General features: G+C 42.2%; 1 protein-coding gene across 3 annotated transcripts in view; it reads left to right on the top strand.

The window, feature by feature from the left end:
* The window catches only part of CCDC40 (coiled-coil domain containing 40), a 202,801-nt gene that overhangs the window by 129,338 nt on the left and 48,695 nt on the right, over positions 1–24,768 (top strand). For all 3 annotated transcript variants that reach the window (XM_040330432.1, XM_040330434.1, XM_040330435.1), the window contains 6 exons: positions 11,385–11,628; positions 13,235–13,417; positions 19,544–19,789; positions 23,339–23,552; positions 24,369–24,538; positions 24,619–24,710. In XM_040330432.1, coding sequence (XP_040186366.1) covers positions 11,385–11,628; positions 13,235–13,417; positions 19,544–19,789; positions 23,339–23,552; positions 24,369–24,538; positions 24,619–24,710 — 1,149 coding nt within the window. The remainder of the gene's footprint in view (positions 1–11,384; positions 11,629–13,234; positions 13,418–19,543; positions 19,790–23,338; positions 23,553–24,368; positions 24,539–24,618; positions 24,711–24,768) is intronic.

The following is a 24,768-nucleotide window of genomic DNA, read 5'->3' as shown; positions in this document are numbered from 1 at the left end:
TGACGGCCCAGCTCCCTCCAGCACATCTGTGAATGACACAAAGCATTCACATGTTGGTGGACCCACACACTTGTCACATGTTCCCTTCCACCCTCTCACATGCTACACACCGGATAGGAGATAAAACACACTTACCTGTCCTCAAGGGCTGATCAATGGAGTCATAGCCCTCCAGGCCCTCTACCTGCTCCCTCTCCAGGCATCTGGCAATGACCTGCTCATCAGGAGTGAGGGTGATCTTAGTGGTTGGTCCACCTCCTGTGCCCCTGGCGTGCCTCCTCATCGTGGCCAGCTTCTCTTTGACCTGACGACGCAGGTCATTAATTTGTTTTGAGATGTCCCTTGAGGTCCTAACCTCCTGGCCAAGGGCATTGACCTGCGTTGTGATCTCCTGCAGGATCTCGTCCTTCTGGACCTTGCTGGTCGTGCCACTCTGTGCCCCATGGAGGCACGCGTCATACTTGGAGATGGCATTAATGATGATAGCCTTCTCCTCAGGGCTAAAATTTTTCTTCCTCCTCTCCTTCCCAGTCACTGGTGCAGACATGGCTCAAAATACAAAAGTACTAACACCAAAAACAGCTGGTGTACTTTTGCGCTCGACGGGCACATGTCTGGGCGTATTTATGCACTGGGCGTAAGCGGTGGGTCGGCGTATCTTAGGGGTTACGCTGGGCGTAGTTGTGAGCATGCGCAGAGGGGTGCCGGCCATACGTCCACGTTACAGCGCTTCCGCCATTTAAGATACGCCCTACGTAAACCACTGCGCCAGGCTCGGACCATCATTTGCATGGGGTCACGCCCACTTACACTTACGCTGGCCTACGCCTTTGAAAATACATTACGCTGGCGCATCTTGGTGAGTAATGGCTTTCTGAATACACTGCATGCCTCTCCGCGCTGCGCCGGCGTAGTGTAAAAAAGATTTGCTGCGCCCGCGTAAATATGCACCAATGTATCTGAATCCCGGCCATAATATATAGCCTCCCAAACCCAGCTCTCAACAACTTGGTATTAGCAGTACTGAATTACTTATTGCTAAATGAACAAACCACAACAGATGACTCCCCCAAATGTGGATAGAAATACAGTAAGGGATTGGAGGCAAAAAAATAGACAATGAATAGGGTGCTGCAGCCATAAAATAATGAGCAAATCTCAGTACCTCCAGTACCTGTTCAATATCTCCTCTAGTACTGATTCCAAAGTTCAAGAGCAGTTCAGTCCAGCCTGTTAAATTGTAAAAGGGGGGCGTGGCTAGCCACGGTCGGAGATGGCTGCTTGAAAGAGAAGCTCCGCACCATCGGAACTCCCAGCGGCACACAGCATCGGATCGGGCTCGTTCTGACACCCGTGGATTGATCCCAGCACCGGAGGAGACCTGTTAGCAATGACGAGGAAACGGAAGGAGGATCGGAAACCTCACAAACTAACGGAATTCTTTCTGTTTAGTCACCAGGGAGGTAGGCAAGATGGCGCCCGCATGTCCTCAACCCCTGCATGCTCGTCCCGCTCTGTACCTCACCCATCCACCACTCAGAGCAGACTCAGCGGGTCCCCGGAGAGCACCCACTCCTGCCCTGACACCCCACAATCGGCCAGTCCAGCCAAATCCAGGTTCAGGATGGAGGAATCGCATCAGGGCCTAGACCTGGGAGCGGGGGCAGACTCGGGTGATGACACGAGGGAACTCCCTGACAGGATAGAAACTTTCCCCACTTCCAATCAGCCCATTATGGACACAGCTTTAAAAGACATGTTACTCTCGCTCCGCAGCACTATCCAGGCAGACATGATGTCCTGCATGAAAAACTTCCGTGCAGATATACAGGAGGTGGAGACGAGAGTTGAGCATATAGAAACCAAAATGGGCAAGTTCGCCACGATGATTAATGACTTGGTGGATGCTCAGGAGCAGGGGGAGGATGAGATGGAGGGCCTCAAAGCTAAACTCGCTGATTTAGAAGACCGCAATAGAAGGAACAACCTGAAAATAAGAGGGGTGCCTGAATCAGTGTCACAAGGGGAGCTCAAAAAGTATGCCTCCACCTTGTTTTTGGCGTTAATCCCAGAGCTTACTGCCATTGACATTACCATTGATAGGATTCATCGCCTCCCAAAGCCATCCTACCTCCCTGACAATGTGCCCAGAGACATTATTATGAGACTACACTTTTTCCACGTCAAGGATCAATTGATGGCAGTCATGCGCAACAAAGATCAAGTGCCATCTCAGTACCAGCATTTGCAATTTTATGCTGACCTGTCACAATACACCTTGGCGAAAAGGAGAGGTGACCATAACGAAAGCATTGCGGAACCACCAGATTTCCTACAAATGGGGGTTTCCAACAAAAATCACCGTCACAAGGGAAGGCAAAAACCATGTGGTGACTTCACTAAACAGCGGTCTAGCCTTGCTGAGAGAATGGCAAATCCTTCCGGAGACGGAAACCCCTGACAGCAACGGGAGGCATCCACGGGCGGTAAGTCAAGAATGGAAGAAAGTTACTGCTAAGAACTCTAAAACGCATGCCTAATTCTGATTCATGGGTTTACTTGTTTTGCCCTACTGATTTCCGATGGGGGGCTTATTCTCCAAACCACGAACTTTCCCCCAACTATGCCTGTGCAGCTATGCGCTGCATCATACGGAACTGTTTCTGTTTTTTGTTTTTTTGGGTGCGCTCAGACCCGAATGGTCGTCGCCCTCGCACGGCTACTTAGCATTGCCCTGTTATTTAGGCCGGTGAATTTGCTGTTTGTTTTCCTTTTTGAAGTTTTCATTTTCTTTTTTTGCTATGACTCTCTTTACCCGTCGAAGTCCATCCTGGTGAACCTTAAGAACACCTTGAAATCCTACATGCCGAAGCTCCACCCATCTGATCGGATCCTGCCAACAGACGCTGACCACGCCGCCACATCATCGTTGTACGTGATCCTTACTGCCCATGGTGCCCTGCCAGGTTTCGTGAGTACTCCAGCTGTGCTGGCTCCGTATCCCCACACCTTCTACAGCCCTCCTTCACTTGGGGCTAGACCTATCACTGCGATTACGGAATTTCTGTCTAAATTGTCACTACCCCAGTTGACCCCAGATCAGCTAGGTGAATTGAATATAATAAAATTGAGGTGCATAAACTAGACAAATGGGAACCTAAATGCACTTCCGGCGCCAATGGGCAGTAAATCACTTGATCCCAAGTGAGGAAAAAATATGTAAAGTCAAATGTGTTGGGATTATCAAAAGTGATTAAAATTGATAAAAATCCAGAAAAGCAGCTATTATAAAAATGGGTAAAGAACCCAATAAATATATAAAACAAAGTATCAAAATAACTATGGAACCGAGGTTCAATGATATAAACAGCGCTATGGAATTGATAGTGTCTAGCCCCAAATAGGAGCTTTAAATGAGAACGTAGGTGGTGTGCTAGGTGACCAAAAGACCAGGTGTTAGTGCACCCTAAACCTTATCTATAGATTCACCAGGTAATGTGATGGCATCACCCTCTGGGATGTAACCTTACCACAGCGTACAAGAGGACTAGCGTGTTAATGTCAGTACTCTCAGGCACACCTTCCTCTATTCTCTAAGTCAGCCACGGTCATTCCATTGAAGGCACATAAAACAAAAGAAAATACTCAATGGTGAAGTACCGCTTAAGCAATGTCCCACACAATGCAAAGGAGAACAAACCCCCTATGTGAATGCCCGTACAGAAAAATCAAAGTAAATGAACAAAAATGCAAGCCTGTAAACTCCTGCTGTCACCGCCGTTCTCTGGGCACCAGAGGCCGCCCAAGTGCTGGTATCGCTGGGGAACTGATGGTCAGCTGTGGAGCGCAGTGAGGCTTCCGTGTTACGCCGATGTAGCCTACATAGCGCCGTCACTATCCCTTTATTCCCCGACAACAACAGCTATTGGATGTGAAAGCAGACGCCCTCCGGCCACGATAGGTGCAACCGGACCGGGAGGAGGTGCTGATGCCGAGCTGTGCTGTTTGGGGCTAGTAGGGAAACGTAGACTCTATTGCTGCACATAGTTTAATTGAGCACAATGTCTCCAAAAAGTTAAAATTACAAAATGGATGCATCAGCCGTAAAATAGCCGGCAGAGTCATCTGTAAATGATTCAAGCATTCCAAAGTAAAATATTAAAAGCGTGTGTATAATAGAGGAGAGTAGAACTAGACAAAGCTAGGGCATTAGGAAATGACAGCCAATCGTAGATGACTTGGGCGGATGTTATGCAAATGAGTCTACGGGCTGTGTTAAGGGCATCTAGAGATTGTGCTCCCTTTAGCCAATCTGCAAAGACTAGGGCGGGTATATTTGATCAGCAGCACATTATTGCACGCTCGAGTCAACAATATTACATGACCCGAAGGTCCAGATATTCCGCCAAAGTATAAGATTGAGTGGTTAATCGTGCAGGTGGTCCAAGGGGATAATCATATTATCAATAATCACACTATTATTATTAATGGACCAGCTGTAAAACGGAGTGTATTGCGCACAGTATATGTCACTTGAGCCTATATTAACATGATAGCTGTAATATGCAGGACCCTATAGAGTGTGCACCCATCATTAAGTTAATTTAATTCTCATATAGACAAAATCATATTTATGAGTCCCGTGCTCACTTATGTGAACAAACGATGACTTCCATAATAATAGGGAATATGTGCGTGGATAATTCCATGAAAAGATGTCACACGTGTGACATTCATGATGCATATATATATATATATGTGCAAATCTATTGGTAGGGAGATTCTAAGAGTAGATTGTGTCTGCTGTGCAATCTCTTTTTTAATATTTTGTATAAATAGCACCCCCATATAGATTATGTACGTTGTATCCTGATCTAAAGGAAATGTATCCCATTGACGGCTGATGTAGTATACTGCGTCAGTCACTCAGGATAAAAGTAAAAAAATGGATGACTTTATAAAATCAATAAATAATTATAATAAAATCATTGAATATAATGTGGTAGTGATAAAATAGTTATAGAAAAAATAACTATAGTAAAAATCACTATAAAGATGAGATAAGATAAAACAGGCATAGCAGTGGGGACACACTGCAACAATGTATCAAATAAAGTGCAAGTGATTAAAAGTAATAAAAAATTGTCAATTAAAAATTATCAATTATCAATTATAAAATAATTAGAAATGACTAAAAAATGAGGAGGATGACGGAGAGGAGAGAGTGTCAGTCAATCACAGGCACTTTCTGGAAGCAAAAAAAGACCAAACGGATAAATGGTTAAGATATTAGGATATATCAATAAATATTGATAAAATATATAATCTCAATAAACGAGAGAGAGGGGAGGAGGGGAGGGGGGGCGGGGTGATCAACCTTAAAACGACCCGGGGTAAAGTTGATTATGTAGACATCCCCGTAGGGTTAGGAGTCACTGATAAAACAGTTTATATCGAGTTCAACATTCAGGCCTTTTGGCAATAGCGTTTATCCGTTTGGTCTTTTTTTGCTTCCAGAAAGTACCTGTGATTGACTGACACTCTCTCCTCTCCGTCATCCTCCTAATTTTTTAGTCATTTCTAATTATTAATTTTTAATTGATAATTTTTATAATTGATAATTTTTAATTGACAATTTTTTATTACTTTTAATCACTTGCACTTTATTTGATACATTGTTGCAGTGTGTCCCCACTGCTATGCCTGTTTTATCTCATCTCATCTTTATAGTGATTTTTACTATAGTTATTTTTTCTATAACTATTTTATCACTACCACATTATATTCAATGATTTTATTATAATTATTTATTGATTTTATAAAGTCATCCATTTTTTAACTTTTATCCTGAGTGACTGACGCAGTATACTACATCAGCCGTCAATGGGATACATTTCCTTTAGATCAGGATACAACGTACATAATCTATATGGGGGTGCTATTTATACAAAATATTAAAAAAGAGATTGCACAGCAGACACAATCTACTCTTAGAATCTCCCTACCAATAGATTTGCACATATATATATATATATGCATCATGAATGTCACACGTGTGACATCTTTTCATGGAATTATCCACGCACATATTCCCTATTATTATGGAAGTCATCGTTTTTTCACATTGTTTGTTCACATAAGTGAGCACGGGACTCATAAATATGATTTTGTCTATATGAGAATTAAATTAACTTAATGATGGGTGCACACTCTATAGGGTCCTGCATATTACAGCTATCATGTTAATATAGGCTCAAGTGACATATACTGTGCGCAATACACTCAGTTTTACAGCTGGTCCATTAATAATAATAGTATGATTATTGATAATATGATTATCCCCTTGGACCACCTGCACGATTAACCACTCAATCTTATACTTTGGCGGAGTATCTGGACCTTCGGGTCATGTAATATTGTTGACTCGAGCGTGCAATATTGTGCTGCTGAGCAAATATACCCGCCCTAGTCTTTGCAGATTGGCTAAAGGGAGCACGGTCTCTAGATGCCCTTAACACAGCCCGTAGACTCATTTGCATAACATCCGCCCAAGTCATCTACGATTGGCTGTCATTTCCTAATGCCCTAGCTTTGTCTAGTTCTACTCGCCTCTATTATACACACGCTTTTAATATTTTACTTTGGAATGCTTGAATCATTTACAGATGACTCTGCCGGCTATTTTACGGCTGATGTATCCATTTTGTAATTTTAACTTTTTGGAGACATTGTGCTCAATTAAACTATGTGCAGCAATAGAGTCTACGTTTCCCTACTAGCCCCAAACAGCACAGCTCGGCATCAACCCCTCCTCCCGGTCCGGTTGCACCTATCGTGGCCGGAGGGCGTCTGCTTTCACATCCAATAGCTGTTGTTGTCGGGGAATAAAGGGATAGTGACAGCGCTATGTAGCCACGCCCTCAGTCGAAGTCGGAAGTGACGAAACGCGTCAGGGCGTGGCTACATCGGCGCAACACGGAAGCCTCACTGCGCTCCACAGCTGACCATCAGTTCCCCAGCGATACCAGCACTTGGGCGGCCTCTGGTGCCCAGAGAACGGCGGTGACAGCAGGAGTTTACAGGCTTGCATTTTTGTTCATTTACTTTGATTTTTCTGTACGGGCATTCACATAGGGGGTTTGTTCTCCTTTGCATTGTGTTGGACATTGCTTAAGCGGTACTTCACCATTGAGTATTTTCTTTTGTTTTATGTGCCTTCAATGGAATGACCGTGGCTGACTTGGAGAATAGAGGAAGGTGTGCCTGAGAGTACTGACATTAACACACTAGTCCTCTTGTACGCTGTGGTAAGGTTACATCCCAGAGGGTGATGCCATCACATTACCTGGTGAATCTATAGATAAGGTTTAGGGTGCACTAACACCTGGTCTTTTGGTCACCTAGCACACCACCTACGTTCTCATTTAAAGCTCCTATTTGGGGCTAGACACTATCAATTCCATAGCGCTGTTTATATCATTGAACCTCGGTTCCATAGTTATTTTGATACTTTGTTTTATAGGTGAATTGAATACTCCGTTTACTTTATCAGAAATCCATACAGCCATAGATTCCCTGCCTCCTAATAAATCCCCGGGCCCTGACGGGTTTGTAGGAGAGTACTACAAGTCATTTAAACAAATCCTATCACCTTACCTGGTCGATCTGTTTAATGGAGCAGTTGCCTCGGCTTCTTTCCTTGCAGAAATGCTAAAGGCATTGATCATTACGTTGCCCAAGCCGGGGAAGGACCCGTCTGAACCGAAAAACTTTAGGCCTATCTCACTACTAAATTTGGACTTGAAACTCTACGCCAAATTGATTGCCCTCCGATTAAACGCAGTGCTCCCTGGCCTCGTACATGCTGATCAATCCGGTTTTACGAAGGGACACCAGACCTCGGACGCCACTAGACGCCTGATTAACATAATTCACTACGCTAATAGGACACGAACGCCTTCTCTGCTCCTAGGCTTGGATGCAGAGAAGGCGTTCGATCGGGTGCACTGGGGCTACCTGGCTAAAGTGCTATCAGCTTTCGGTTTCGAGGGATCGATTTTTTCAGCCATAATGGCGCTGTATACTTGCCCAACAGCTCAAGTATTTACGTCGGGCGTTTTATCTACCCCTTTTCCTATCACGAATGGCACGCGCCAGGGGTGCCCGCTATCACCTTTCATTTTTAATCTTATGATGGAGCCCTTGGCGTGTCACATTCGAAGTCATCCTCAAATTTCGGGTTTTAAGTCCTCTAAATCCAATCATACTATCAGCTTATTTGCGGACGACGTGATACTAATGCTAACTGACGTGGAACGATCCCTAGCTTCGGTGCACAAGTCCTTACAACTCTTTAGCCACCTGTCCTACTATAAGGTCAACGAAAGTAAATCTTATATATTGGGTTTGAATATAGGCAATACACTGCAGAAAAAGCTGGCCAGCTCCTACCCATACGCCTGGGATGACACAGGGATCAATTATCTAGGAATCACCCTCACGCCTTCTACTACTAACCTAGTTAAGGCTAACTACTCCCCTTTCCTTATCAAACTAGATGTCAAACTTAGAGATTTGGCTAAAACGGAGCTATCCTGGTCGGGCAGATTGGCGGCCTTCAAAATGGTGATCTTACCACAGTTGATATATCTCTTTAGGGTCCTCCCTATCCCAGTGCTTTTTTTGCGACTGCACAATCATTGCTAAACAGATATTTATGGAAAGGAAGGAGGGCACGCTGTGCATTCTCCAAATTACTCAAGACCAGGCGTATGGGGGGCGCGGGAGTAGTGGTACTAAAGGACTATTACACGGCAACCCTGTTGACCCAACTTAAGGCCTGGTTTCCATCCTCCTGTAGACAACGTTGGGTGGAACTGGAGGAGTGCCAGGTACCGGGATGCAATCTGTTTCACTTCCTTATGTTATCCCATGTTTTCAGGGGACATAGGGGGGACCTCTCTCCTACGGTCCTAGCATCACTATGGGGGTGGGAGACTCTTACCTCATTGGGCTTCCAGGGAAATCATACCTGCTCTAGGATCCCCTTGCCAATACAATGTTTGTCTAGTATAATTGCAAACACTAACCTTAGCGGGTGGATGGAGAAGGGCATAAAGGAGGTGGGAGACTTAATGGTGGGTCCAGCCCTGAAAACCTTCCGAGCCCTCCAGATAGAGTTTGACATTTCTGACCAGGAGGTATTTACGTATCTGCAAGTTAGCCATTTACTGCGAAGTTGCCAGATCGGGGACATTTCTCTACCCTGGCAGGTGACTTTGTATTACACCAGCCCTACGGCAAAGACTAGGGGTATATCCTTGTTATACCTATTACTTAACAATAAAGATGTATTCACCAAGAATTCTGCAATGTTACTCTGGGAAAAGGAACTGGGAAGGGAATTTACTTCTGATCAGTGGCGTAAGGCTATCAGTGTGACATACTCGACAACTAAGTGCGTAAATCTGTGGGAACTTACTTACAAAATTCTACTACAATGGTATATGACTCCGTCTAGGATTGCTAAATTCGCACCACAGGCCTCGGCCTGTTGTTGGAGGGAGTGTGGAGAACCGGGGACTCTATACCATATCCTATGATCCTGTCCTATACTGTTCAATTATTGGACTGAAGTGTTTAACCTGATATCAGTTGTTATAGGAATGAATATATCAATGGAGCCGGGCCTTGCACTGCTCTCACTAGAAGTGGAGATGCTCCCCCCTTCAAAAAGAATTATAGCTGTACATATTCTTTTAAGTGCACGACTCGTAATTGCACGCCACTGGAAACGAACGCATCCCCCACCAATACATGAGGTAATTACTACCACGCACTCTCATGTCACGTATGAAGCATTGTTTGCCTCGTCACAAAACTCCTTACTTGCTATACGCCCCACTTGGCAAATGTGGTTCCACTGGTACAAGCTTTACAGCACTAATTGAATACCCGTTCAGTGGGATTCATGCTACTTCTGTTGATCGAGGACTTCGATGGTTGAGTAATAGTTATTTTCCTTTGTTTGTTTTATTTTCTTGTTCTTTGTATTTCTTATGTTATATATTGTTTGTGGTAACGTGATGCTTAATACTTACCTTTTCACTCAAGGCTTCCACGAATTGATACTCACTTGAAGAATTAGCGAAAGAATAATATATTTACTGCTTGTTGCTGTTGCATCAGCTATGGGCCTTGAGCCTTGTAAATTTTTTTCCAATAAAAATCTATTGACAGTAAAAAAATTGTAAAAGCATACAGAGGCTATAAATATTATTGCAGGTGGTACTAAACCGCTCCAAGGGTCAAAAAGGATCAGAAGGACCCAGTGGCAGCAAATGTAGATTAAAACTACTATGTCTAATGGTGGCTGCTCCAGGTAGTTTTAAGTTTCTTGAAGCAGCTTTGAAAGGTCTAGCTGATAGGTCAGACAACACCCTCTACTTCCTGGTAAGCCCATCTCCTTTTCTCACTGTGTTTCAGTTGGTGCAAAAAGTAAAGTAAAAATACATGTTTCAGCCCATGACTTATACCTATGCCCATGTCAGCTTAATTTCAACTTGCAACATGCCTCATCTGCTAGATAATCGCTGCACTGTTTTACCTAGATGATTGGACCATGCAAACCACTCCATACTTGTTTAATTTGTATAGGGTTTAAAAAACAGGCATATTGAATTGCTGATTGTGTGTGTGTGTGTGTGTGTGTGTGTGTGTGTATGTATGAATCCAGCTGTTCTGCAGTCCCTATGTGCTAGTAGGGAAAAGGCTGAGAGGAGAGAACACAATGACAGAGAGATGAGCTGATTAGTCTGCTGCTTTTCTTTTTATTGTCCATTCACAAGCTGAAGGAGGGATGGGACCTGTAAATGTTATTTGACTGCAGCAGAGAAAGATTAGGTCTCCTGTCTTGCCAGACAAGAATGTGCTGTGTGATAGACCTGTGTAAATCTCATGACTGGATTTCTCAGTTTAAAAAACTTAAACTTTTCTTTTGTATTTTTTACTGTTTGTCTGGAGTTCATCATTAACTCCAATTTTTTGGAATAAAGAAAGATCATATTTTTAATGGGAAATCATAATTTGACAGAAAACAGAGTGGTTTGTTACACTGGTTGACAAGTTATACAATGACTATGTCATTCTTGTAGAACCTATAATGCCAACAAATGTCAATAGTTCATTCAAAAAATGAACTAGCCCATTTAAGGACCATTCCAACTTTATAGCAAAGATCTGTGATAGATGCAGACCCTTCTGATTATTTTTTCTCTGGTCCTTTGTAGCTACCTTTTTAGATTTACTTCCATAGCCGGCTACAGTGCTATTCTAACTTCAGCATAAAGGGGTTGTTAATGTTAATTTATTTTTATTTTTTCCAGTCTGGCACATCAGGAACTGCGCTCCATGGACACAGAAATAGAAAGTTATAAGAAATCTGCCACAAAAGAAGAGGAAAAGAATGAGAAGTTGGCCTTTATGATTAACCAGGCAGAGAGTGATGCAGCCATGAGCAAGAAGCTCATTACTCAGTGTCAAGCAAGACAGGAAGCACTGAGAGTAGAGTTTAGTACATACATGCGTACATTACAGGAGACTGAACAAGCTCTGAACAGGGTCACTGCAGTAAGTGAATACTGAATGAGCACGTGGTTTGTTCTATAATGAAAATTAAATCCCAACTTCAACCTTAAAGTGGGAAAAGGTTACAATCTGTCAGGTCTGTATCTCAGCTTGTACCCACACTGGGGAGGTTTTCAATTATTTCTAACAATTGTTTTGGCTGGAGTTGGGCTTCAAGTCATTCCATAAGTATGTTTTGTCTTTGATTTACTTTTGAAGAATGTAAATGCTTTAGCCATAATTTGGTAGTTTTGCACAGAAAATAAGAAGAGTTTAAAATCGGATCTTCATTGCTAAGACCCTATTGGAGAAACTTGCCCTGACTTCCTGAAACCCCCAGATAAGAAATTTAGAAAACAGTAACAGCTAATTATGAAGGGTGAATGTTTTATTAACAGTGTATAATGAGTTAAAACAGAATGGGCCTAATTCACAAAGCTGTTTTTCTCTTGTTCAGCTGTTTTCTTTATACCCCACTTTGTCCAGCTCATAATTCTTGGATTATAACTAGACATGTGCAATTAGTTTCAGTCTAAATACAAATTCAGACAAATTGTGTTATTCAGAGATTCGGATGTCTCCAAATAAAATAGTAACAAATTTCATCAAAATTTGTTTAGTTTATTCATTTTCTAAAGAATTCGAAATTTTCTGAACGATTCGGATCAGTTGAAAAATGATTGACCGATTAGAATTCTGTGTGAAGAACAGCTGGTTGTTAAGTAGTGGGCCCGGGAAGTTGGCTGATGACTCATCAGATAAGGGTCTGATATGGATTTTGGGGGGGACCCACGCCTTTTTTCTTTTCTTCAAGTTTTGGCATGGGGTTCCTCTTATAATCCATACCAGACCCGGAGGGCCTGGCATTGATTTGGGGCGGGGGGCGCTGTGTTTTTTTTCAGAAATTTCTATTGTCAGCATTCTTTTTGTTTAAATTTCAGCTTTCAATGGGGGAAGCTTGTTAAGGACGCAGCGGCCGTCTTCCTGGCTCCTTAACAACCAGCTATTCTTTACACAGAATTAAAATCGTTCCAAAAATTTGGAATTCATTCGAAAATTAATAAACAAAACTACATTTTATGAAAACAAAACTAAACTAAACAAATTCCAAAACAAATCAATGAAAACATTTTTTGTAACAAATCTATCTGTCCTGTACATGTCTAATTATAACTAGAAATAAGGGGTTAGGAAACACAATAGGGATGATTTACTAAAAGACTAAAAACATTTCTTATTTACAAAGTGAATTTTCACTTAATTTACCAAACTGAAGGTAAAACTGTGCAGTCTTTTGTCATCCAGTCATGTGCGAGGAAAAAAATACATTTTTTTTTCTTGCATCTGATTGGGATTTTTTTGGAAGGCTAATTTTTGCTACATTTAAGCAAAGTCAAAAGCCCCTAGCAAAATGAAATTTCATTTTTCAAAGTGAACATGCTCTACTCTTTAGTAAATCAACTCCAATGCATGGAAGTATTCTGCAGCATTCAACTAAGGACTTTCATTATAGAAAAATGTATTATTAATTTGCTTAGAGTTGTGTTATGAACTGTTTTAGGGGAGAATGATTTCCTGAACTAAGTTGTAAAGTTTATTTATTTTTAAGGATCGAGCTGTTCGCTTGACTGAGCTGACTACTGTCCGGAAACAAATTGAGAAGGAATCTCAAATAAAAGGATCCTTGGAAAACCAAATAATGGAAACATTACAAGAAAAATTGACCTCTGATAAAGCTGCTAAATATTCCTCACTTTTAACAGGGAAGCTACAGAAAAGACAGCTAGAACTGGTATGTCATTTTTGTTCCATCAAATTAAAGCCACTACTGACTAAAATAGACAAGATACTATATACTCCTCATCATAGTGTTTGTATATACTGATCTTGCACAGTTTACCTGTCAAAAACTCTAGTTTTAAGTCACAATTATTTGATCATATAATATGTATGAAGTTTGTGAAGCCTTTGTATTGCTATGGCTCTCTGCATACATGACCGCTCTCTGCTCTAGTTTCTAATACATAAATTAAACAAACAAAATAATTGATGAAAAACAAGGAGTTTTTTTTTTATTATTAAGTAACTAACTTCCCTTATTGAAATATCTATGTAGCTATTACAACAGGAGGTATTTTTAACGTTTATTGTATACTGTATCCTTTTTGGTTCATGCACAGTACAGACCAAAAGTTTGGACACACCTTCTCATTCAAAGAGTTTTCTTTATTTTCATGACTATGAAAATTGTAGATTCATACTGAAGGCATCAAAACTATGAATTAACACATGTGGAATTATACATAACAAATACGTGTGAAACAACTGAAATATATATTTCTTATTCTAGGTTCTTCAAAGTAGCCACCTTTTGCAGCAGACACATCTCTAGAACTGTTAAGAGGAGACTGTGTGAATCAGGCCTTCAGGGTAGAATATCTGCTAGGAAACCACTGCTAAAGAAAGGCAACAAGCAGAAGAGACTTGTTTGGGCTAAAGAACACAAGGAATGGACATTAGACCAGTGGAAATCTGTGCTTTGGTCTGATGAGTCCAAACTTGAGATCTTTGGTTCCAACCCCTGTGTCTTTGTGCGACGCAGAAAAGGTGAACGGATGGACTCTACATGCCTGGTTCCCACCGTGAAGCATGGAGGAGGAGGTGTGATGGTGTGGGGGTGCTTTGCTGGTGACACTGTTGGGGATTTAATCAAAATTGAAGGCATACTGAACCAGCATGGCTACCACAGCATCTTGCAGAGGCATGCTATTCCATCCGTTTTGCGTTTAGTTGGACCATCATTTATTTTTCAACAGGACAATGACACCAAACACACCTCCAGGCTGTGTAAGGGCTATTTGACCAAGAAGGAGAGTGATGGGGTGCTGCGCCAGGTCACAACCTCTTGAAGCTCATCAAGAGAATGCCAAGAGTGTGCCAAGCAGTAATCAAAGCAAAAGGTGGCTACTTTGAAGAACCTAGAATATGAAATATATTTTATTTATTTTTATATTTAGTTTTGATGCCTTCAGTGTGAATCTACAATTTTCATAGTCATGAAAATAAAGAAAACTCTTTAAATGAGAAGGTGTGTCCAAACTTTTGGTCTGTACTGTATATTTGTGTGCGCCGCTTGCTACAGTTTACACCACAGTATTTCTGTGGGATTCAGGTTAAGACTTTGAAATGGCCATTCTTTGTGCCACTCTTTTTAGCTTTACCCCATAAGAAATCATAATTAATGGCGAATTACAAAAGTTCACTTACATGTTAGATCACAACCAGAAGCCAAAAATTCTACTTTAGGATATATAGATTAAATCTGTAAGTCATACAGTATATCTTTTAATTAATGTGAGCTGTCCAGGCCCTGCAGAGGCAACCAAGCCACTCCACACCTTTATATTTATATACCTTTTTTCTCTCGTTATCACCACTCTGTTTTTTTTTTGTTTTTTTTTTAACAGAAAAGTTGTTATTTGTCTCCAGAAGGAGAAACATTTAGACATACAAGCATACAAAAAAAAAAAAGAACATATTGCAGCTATACAACACAGAATAAATAATGTCATACATGACGCATTCAATTATCTTAATAGAGAAATTGGCATAGTTTACAGTACAGTGATACAGTCACATCAAGTCATAAAACACAACATTTCACCTAGTAGGTTCAGGTGATAACATCTACCTCCGAGTAGAGGGAGAAGGGAGAGCGGGGAAAGGGGAGAGGGAGGGATGGCAATGAACAGGGGAGAAGAGAGTGGGGGAGTGGGAGAGGAAAAAAAGGACTCACTGCTTGGTCCATGCACCCCAGATCTTCTTAAACTTTTTAGGGCATTTACGATGTATGAGCTTGTATAAGGGCAACGTGGCATTCACTAGGGCTCTTCACTGGGAGACCAGGGGGGCTTGGGCTGCTTCCATTTAATTAGAATGGCCTTTGTAGCATAGAACAGGTGTAAAATAGAAACAATATCTTATGCTTATTAGGTATGACATGTCACAAACTCCTAGAAGCAGTACAATGGGGTTCAGGCCTATATGTAAATTTCCCACTGAGTTAATGACATCTACTACTTCCGACCAAAACTGTTGGATAATAGAACACGTCCAGACAACCTGTTGAAAGGTACCCAGATCATTATTACATTAGGGACATCTATCTGTTTGGAACGGGTATATTCTTGAGAGTCTCTGTGGCGTATAATATGCTCTGTGGATAAATTTTAGTTGTATGTACCTATCCCTCGCTGAGATCATCAGGGGAATATATTGCTGGATTCCTTCTTCACAATCATCAGCAGAAAGGGCAGTGAGATCCTCCTTCCACTTGTCATATAGTTTGCACCCTTCACCAGGTCCCTCACAGGATAACCTAAGATACAGAAAGGGGAGAGAACGCGATCCACATGTCTGGAGATCAAAAGTTTCTCCACCCCAATGTGACCTCAGACTCACCCCTTCAGGGAATTGAGCCTGTACCGCATGCCACAGTTGTAGGTAACAGAAGAACATCCTTTTTAATTTTTCAGTGTATCAGAGAATGATTCTACCCCCCCCCCCCCCCGACACATTTTGTTGCACTACTTTAACCTCATAGCTAGCCCATAAGGCCGGGTCTGGGACCGTCTGCAGATGACTCAGCCTGGGATTGCCCCATGGTTGTGTGACCACTCTGGTTAATGTTTGGATTGCAATGTCTCATGTCTGTAGATGGTATTAAGTACACAATACATCTGGAAATCCTAATCTGTCACCTTAAAGTGGTATTAAGGTCCCATTCACACTCTTGAATAGAGCCCACAGTGATTACCCATGGGAGACTCAATTGGACTGTCTGTGTCCAGGGCCGATCATTTGCAGGTAATTGCTGCATGACTGGTTACATGCAAATGGCCACAAAGAGCTGTGGGCATGGTCTGCCTCCAATTGCTTTGAATGTGGCTTCCCACTTGCAACTATTTGCAGGAGATCCCACTGAGTCTCCCTTGGGTAATCGCAGTCAGCTCCATTCGTAAGTGTGATAGGGGTCTAAACTCAGTTTTTTTTTAAGCATTTCTGACATAAGCAAAGTGTGCAACTTCTTTATTTTTTAATACTTGCCTATGTTTTAGGTTAAGCTGGTGCCAATATCATTGCCTCAGGTTTCCTGTTTCAGGGTGGCTTTTTTCTCTAGCAGTGCCCTATGGATTCACCATTGCATGCAGGGACTAGAGTTGTATCTCCCTATACTGTCTACACATCAATAAGACGCACAGTCCCATAAGGCTCCATTCACACTAATGTGTTTTTTGATGCATTTTGCATTGTGCAGAAATGCAGGGAATTCTTTTAACATGGGTTTCTATGGAACATGTTCACATCAATGCATTTTTGTGCCTCTGCGTTTTTGGAAAGGGTCAGGACATTATTTTTCTGCAAAATTCAATGTTTTGCATGTAATAGATTTCAATGGACCCGCATTCAAATGCAAGTACCGTGATTTTGCTGCGATTTGCGTTTTTTTTTTTTTTTGCTGTACATTCACTGTATATAACTGGTTGGTAAGGAGGTGGCTGGAAAGCCGGACGCAGCGTGATCAGCTGTCGGCGGGCTTCCCGATGATGGGGCGTGACCATCGGATGACGTCATTCTATTGCCATAATTATCTAAGAAATGCTTGATGTCGGTGCGGACAGATCAGCGGGACGCAGCATCGGAGGAGGGTCATCAGCGGGAGCAGCGGCAGAGGAAAAGCACACCGGCCAAAGAAGAGGAAGAAGCAGGAGAAGGAGAAGTCTGGAGGAGGAAGATCCGGGAGAAGATGTAGGTAGACCAGAGGAAGAAGAAGATATTTTTAATAAAAGACTTGTCAAAAACCGTCTACTGTATTTTTTCACACTACACTACTTTTTTGGTAAATGGATAGGGGTACAATGTACCCTATACTCATTCACATGGGGGGAGGCCGGGATCTGTGGGCCCCCTTGGCTTCCAGGTTCCAATAAGCCCTCCGACAAACATCGGCTAGGGTTGTCGGGAAGAGGCCCTTGTCATAGCATCCACCCCCACATGTTGAGGACATGCAGTCTGGTATGGTTCAAGAGGGGGGGACAGCTTGCTCCTCCATTCCCTCCCTTTTTTTCTGACCTGCCGGGCTGCATGCTCAGATAAGGGTCTGGTATGGATTTTGGCGCCATTTAAAAAAAAATGGGTGGGGGGGTCCCCTCTGAATCTATATTAGACCCCCAAGGGCCTAGTATGGCCCCGGGAGGGGTAACCTTGCTGTTTTTTTCACAATTTCTTTGTAGCCGCCAATTTTTTTTACATTCATCTGTCAGTGGGGAAGCCTGCTGACACTTGGCTCGTTGGTTGTTAAGGGAGCGGTGTCTTCCCAGCCCCCTCCTTAGCAATAAGCTATATACAGTGTAAATAAAATGCAAATCGCTTCAAAATCACGGTAAAAATGCGTGGCCAAAAACACAGCAAAATTCCTAACTTAGGATGGCAAGGCACTCCCCTGCTCCTGCCTCCTCGGTTTTCTATGCTAACAGATTGGAGTTTGCCCAGAGTTGGGTTTTAAGGTCCTCTTTTATGCTTGTACAGAGGGGCTTTGTTTGTAGACATTGGTGTTGATTTAGTAAAACTGGAGAATGCAATATCTGGTGCAGCTCTGGATAATCCGCTTCCAGTTTTTGAAAATCAAGACCGGTGTTTTTTTTGTATTTGCACATTGTGCTATTCAAACACATGTTTAGATGCAAATGTTGCGTTTTACCTGCTTTGACAAAAACATGGATAGATCTCAATAGGACCTTCTAGTCCAACAGACTGCCAAGCATGTCAAAAGCAGCTTTGAAATAGTCATTCACCCTTCATAAGTAATGTATATAGAAACTGGTGATCAAAGTGTGCTTACAACGCATGTCAAATGCATAAACACAAAGCATGGCTACACAAATGCTTGGGATTTAATTGTGTGTCCTTCCTCTGATCTTTGTAGTAAACCCACTCCAGTCTAACAAGCTTCAAAAACATCCTTAAAGAGGAGGTCCAGGAAAAAAAAAATTAAAGCCAGCAGCTACACATACTGCAGCTGCTGGCTTTTAATAAATGGACACTTACCTGTCCTGGAGTCCAGCGATGTCGGCAGTAGGGTTCTCGGCGTGCAGATAAAAGGCTACATTGCCGCCACCATTGCCGGTAAGGAAACCCGGCAGTGTAGCCTTTCGGGTTCAGCCAGGGGAGGAGGAGGAGGGAGCCTCGCGGTGACGTCACTGCTGCCTCACGGCCGCAGCCAGACTCCCGGAAGTGGGATAGGATACCTGTCAAAGAGAGAGAAGGAATCCGATGAGCGGATTGTTCCACTTTAGGGTGGAGCTCCGCTTTAAAAACAATTTTTGTTGCACTTTAAATTCAGATCTAGGAAGGTTAAACCCATACCTGAATTGTTGTTACTAATTTGAACCTCCATTTAGGATATCAGTATCTTATAAGTTCATATGCTTTTTACATAAATTATCTTGATTGTTTAAGAAAATTTGCTGAGCCTAGATGTGACATTTTAAAATGGTGCATGTTGTTTATTAAATATAAATGATTGAGTCTGAATTACTTTCTAAATTTGCTTCTCCATTGTAAAGTGTTATTTGGTCATATATCGCAATTCCAGTTGCTCATCATGATCAGATATTACCCAGCTTTTCAGTTATGATGGAGTGTTTCTTTATGTAAAGGTCAGAGCTGGGCCAACAGAACAGGACAAAACAGACATTTATGGTTATGACAATCTTCCTTGCCCACAAAAAAGACCCATAGCAACCCTTCCTTACTTTAAACACCTTTCTTAGCGAATTATACAGTAATTCTTTATATAATTCTTAATTTTTGGGCTATAATTGGGTGACCTGTATAATGTCTATATTCTTGCTTTCAGGAAATTGATTGTTCTAAAATGGAAAATGAGACCTCTCAGGTGCAGCTAGAGGTTAATCATAGTACATCGCGTATTAAAGCTTTACAAAAGATACTGGATGAGTTGGAGAAGAAAATTCAAGCCACCAATGAGTTGATCTCTCGCAGCCAGAGTGAAATTGCAAAGCGAACAATAACAATCGAGAGGAAGCAGTCCAGCATTAATTTGTACAGCAAGCAGATTGAGTTAACGCTTGCTCAAATTGGGGTAGGTCAGGTTTTCATAAAATACACCACTAATGACTTTTAAGGAAAAATAAGTTTGCCACGTCACATGTATGTATCACAGTAAGTTCCTACATTTTACTTTGTATCAAGGACATTTTAAAGGTGATAGAACTAGAAAGGATGCAGGAGGCAATTACCACTTTACACTTTTATTACACAAAGTTCAATGCTTCCAAGCATGCGTCGACTTGATTCTGAGCATGCGCGGGTTTGGAACCGATGCTTTTGCGTACTAACCATCGTATAACCATCGGTTTTGACCTATCGATTTGAATATGACATTATATTCAGGGCTGGGAGGCAGAAAAGGCATCCATCATGGGTGCAGAGATGCAGGAAATGTGGCTGGGGCAGGTATCTCCATTATCTCCACATCTTCTGGCAGTCTCCTGCACTATGCATGCATGTATGTGTGTGTTCTCAGCCCTGTAGATCATACTGGGGGAGAAGCTCCTTTCCCTGTGTAATCACTGGAACACTGCTGTTGGGTCTGGTTCACACTGCTGAGAATTCTATTGCGAATTTGAGCCTTTACGATTTCTCAAATTCGCACTAAAATAACATTGTTTTCCATTAGTGCAGTTCACATCAGTGCGGTGCGAATCTAAGCTGCGGGAAAAAAGGGTCTGTGCGAGTTTGATCCGTGTGCGATGCGAATTCAGCTCTATAGACTAACATTTCCTGTGCGGCAAAATCGCAGCCGCGGATCGCGACAAAATTGCGGCTGTGAAATAGTGTGAACCTAGCCTAAGTGTGAAAGGGTCTGCTCTGCATATGGAGCATATCAAACAGCTGTCATGGAGCTTTAATTATTACACCTTATTTTGTAGCACTGAATTTTTAAATGTTTTCTACCAAAATGCACTATTCCTATTTTATTAACCCCAATTTTTGGTAACAATTTTAGTTTATACTAATTACCGTAGTTTTTGATGAATTTCTTTACCCCCCCCCCCTTTTTTTTTATATTTGTATGAAAGTTTTTAGAATTTGTGTTTTGTTTTTGTAGTGCTGAATTAAGAAGTGTGTGTATACAGTATAAACCCATATACTTCTTCTTTTTTTTTTTTTTTTTTTTAACGCAAACCTAGATAATTCAGACATAATATAGGATTGAAGAATGCATAAGAAAGAGGCTACCTTCAGTGAAAATTAGTAGATCCAGTGGCATACTGTAGGCACCTGATCTAATAGGCCCCTTTCAGACGTGCGGACCGTATGTCCGCTTTTTCATCTATCCGTTTGCGGATGAAAAAGGGACATACATTGGTCCCTATGTGATTGCGGGTGTCAGCGGATAAACATCCGCTGACACCCGTAATCACCCGCCTCCGCAAAGATCCGATTTTGCAGGGCGGAGAAAAGACAGGGTGGTCCCTGCACAGTGTGCGGGGACCGCCCTGTCAGCCGCCGGCTCAGCGGGGATTTACGGAGCGATCCCGGCTGAGCTTACAGACACACGGAGGCGGATCATTACTTATCCGCCCCATGTGAAAGGGCCCATATGCAGATTTGCACTTTTATTGTAAAACCCACATTAGGCTCCTGTATCCTGGTCCTTCTTATTGATTGTAGTCTTGTTGAGCAAAGGTACGGAATGAGCAAAGGTACATTTGGAGAAGAAAGAGCACAGAATTTAATGAAAAGAACCTCTGTTCAACTGTTAAGCATGGGGGTGGATCAATCATGCTTTGGGGTTGTATTGCAGCCAATGGCACAGGGAACATTTCACGAGTAGAAGGGAAAATGGATTCTATAACATTTCAGCAAATTTTGGATGGTAACTTTATGCCATCTGTGAAAAAGCTGAAGTTAAAGAGAGGATGGCTTCTACAAATGGATAATGATCCTAAACACACCTCAAAATCCACGGGGGATTACATCAAGAGGCGTAAACTGAAGGTTTTGCCATGGCCTTCACAATCTCCTGACCTCAACATAGCTGAAAATCTATGGATAGACCTTAAAAGAGCAGTGCGTGACAGACAGCCCAGAGATCTCAAAGAACTGGAAGACTTTTGTAAGGAAGAATGGGCAAAGATACCTCAAACAATAATTGTTTGCAAGCTGTGATACTTGCCAAAAGGGGCAGTACAAGATATTATCTCTGCAGGGTGCCCAAACTTTTGCAGATGCCATTTTTTGGTTTTCTGTATTTTTAAAAGTGTAAATGATGGAAATAAAATCTAACTTTTTTTGACATATTAGCAGAATGTCTAATCTGTAATTTGATGCCTTTTGGAGATATTTCCATCTTTCCTTGGCTTCGTTATGCACATTAATACAACTTTTTACCTGGGGTGCCCAAACTTTTGATCCCCACTGTATTGGCTACCATGCATAGCTTCACCAGATTTTGCCCTCTCCAGTTTTACTAAATCAACCCCTTTGTTTTTCACTTATCTGAAACGGGCAAGAATGTCTGACTGACTGACATATGTCTTGATCCAGGTTAGGTACTTAAACCTAGTTAATCTTAATTGGTCAGTGTACTAGCCAGAAAATGTGCATCTTGACAGGCGGATTGGCAGTGGAAACTCCCATGTGTCCCAGCAAAGGTTTGCTTTTGGGCCCATTCAAACCACCAGGAGTACAGTGATATACTATCGTTTTAAATTGGCATCCCAATGCACCTCCATAATCCACAAGCAATGCAACACGTGGTTGTTTAGGCAGTGCATTGTGAAATATGCATTATTTTTCCAGTTTAATTACATTGGCCCAGATTCAGGTAGAATTGCACGATATTTGCGGGGGAGCAGGGCAACGATTTTGCCCTGCGCCCCCGCAAATATTTTGCGCTGCCCTCGATTCACGGAGCAGTAGCTCCGTGAATTGCGAAGGCGCGCCGGCAAATCTGCCCGGCGTAAGCGTGCGCAAGTTAAATGATCCCGCCTGGGGCGGGAATCATTTAAATTAGGCGCGCTCCCGCGCCGAGCGTACAGCGCATGCTCCGTCGGGAAACTTTGCATTGCGGCAAATGACATCGCAAGGACGTCATTTGCTTCTAAGTGAACGTGAATGGCGTCCAGCGCCATTCACGTTTCACTTACGCAAACGCCGTGAAATTCAAATTTCATGGCGCGGGAAGGCCGGCTATACTTTAGCATTGGCTGCCCCTACTATTAGAAGGGGCAGCCTTGCGCTAAAAGTAGCCGTACGGAAACTTTGTACCTGGCTTGCGCGGGGCCAGCGCAAGCTTGTGAATCAGTGGTAGTATGCAATTTGCATACTACACGCTGATACACAATGGGAGCGTCCCCTAGCGGCCCCCGCAAGAACGCAGCCTAAAATCTGCGAGGCATAAGAGCTTTATGCCGCGCAGATTTTAGCCTGCAGTCGGTGTAACGAGGTTCCTGAATCAGGAGCACTCATTACACCGGAGCAAGTAAACACTTGCGCTGCGTAACCTATGGTTGCGCGGGCGCAAGTGCTTCGTGAATCTGGGCCAGTGTTTATTAATTGTGTACTCCAAAAGCAACATTATATGTATTCAATTACTATAATAACTGCTTTCTTTGATTATTAGGGTAAAGAACTAGGACCTTTGGAGATCCAGATCACTGCGCTGACTAAACAGATCGAGGAATGCAATACAGAAATTGTGGCAGTGCAGCAGTATTGGCTCCGTTTGCAGACAGAGATGGTCCAGCTGACCAGGCTGAGAGAAGAGCAGGATTCTTCAGTAGAGATGTTAAAGAAAGAACTGACTATATTACAACAGAGGAAAATTCGCATAGAAAGTAAGTTTAGTGACTTATGTATAGCATAGCTTATGTTGAATCTTTAAATAATTGAGACTTGGTGATCTTTGCTATTTCAGGAAGTTTTTGAAGGGGCGATGGTAGTCACCGGAACCCTCTGCATGTTAACAGGCTTCATCAGGGGGTTAAAAAAAAGAGGAGAATCCTCTAAGTCAACAGGGCATCATAGTCGGGATGCTGTCATATACTTCAGCCATTTCTGAAGCACTCTCAAAAAACAGCGTCCCTATTCTGTCTCATCGATTTCTTTATTTGTTGTATTGAGGAGTTAAAAGAAGTGTACTGCACCCCATTTTGTCGATGGAAAGGAAAAATGGGTACTAAGAACAAGGTGGTGCGGGATGAGAAATTAAGTACAGAATGACTAATATAAGCGGAACTATATCCAAAACATTTTCTAGTTTTGGATAAAGTAGTAAAGATTTAAAATTACTGCCAGGATTTTCTTGCTGTCCATGGACTTCTAGATTATGTCATGGTGGCAAATTTCTGGCACAGTGGCACAGACAATATACTGTACAAAGGTGACAGGTTGTAGCTTTCCCCTACCGAAAAAAAAATATTGTGTTTTGCCTCACCTGTCCTAGTGCCAATGTTGTCACTGGGATGGGAAGCTGGGGAAAAATCTCTGCAAAAGCCTCACATAGCAATAAAAGACCGGACAATGGTCATAACACTTCCCTTTAAAAAAAAAAGGGGTTTTAGGAGGTGCACTTTAAAGTAGAAATAAAATTATCAATTTAATAGATTTGCAAAGCCAATGCTTAGCAAGAGAAATACTCTGCTTTCTTACAGATGAAATTGAGCAGGAGAAAAATGAGCAAAAGGATATTGAACATCACATGAGAAACCTAAAAAATGACATGCTACGTCTGAACATGCTGCTAAACAAAAACATAAGCTCCAAGGAGCAGTTACAGCAACACAATCAGCTGATGGAGAGTGAGTTTATACAATCTCTTCGGGTGAGTGTCACAAATGAGTATCATGCTCTTTAGCTGTTCTCATTGGTCAGAGCTGTAAATTCACATTTTCTCTTTGGCAGGAGGCTGAGAGAGAATCAGTAGAGATGCAGGGGAATCTTGTAAACCTCCAAGAAGAGAAGGAGAGGCTACTTAAAGACCTAGTGGAAACTGAGTGAGTATAGTTAGTGCTTACAGAACAAAAAGCTACTAAAATACTGTACTGGGAAAAC

The sequence above is a fragment of the Rana temporaria genome, chromosome 12 (genome assembly GCF_905171775.1).
Source record: "Rana temporaria chromosome 12, aRanTem1.1, whole genome shotgun sequence".
In the NCBI taxonomy this organism is placed as follows: Eukaryota; Metazoa; Chordata; class Amphibia; order Anura; family Ranidae; genus Rana; species Rana temporaria.
Note: the sequence above shows the minus strand (reverse complement) of the source record. Positions and strands in the feature narration are given on the sequence as shown.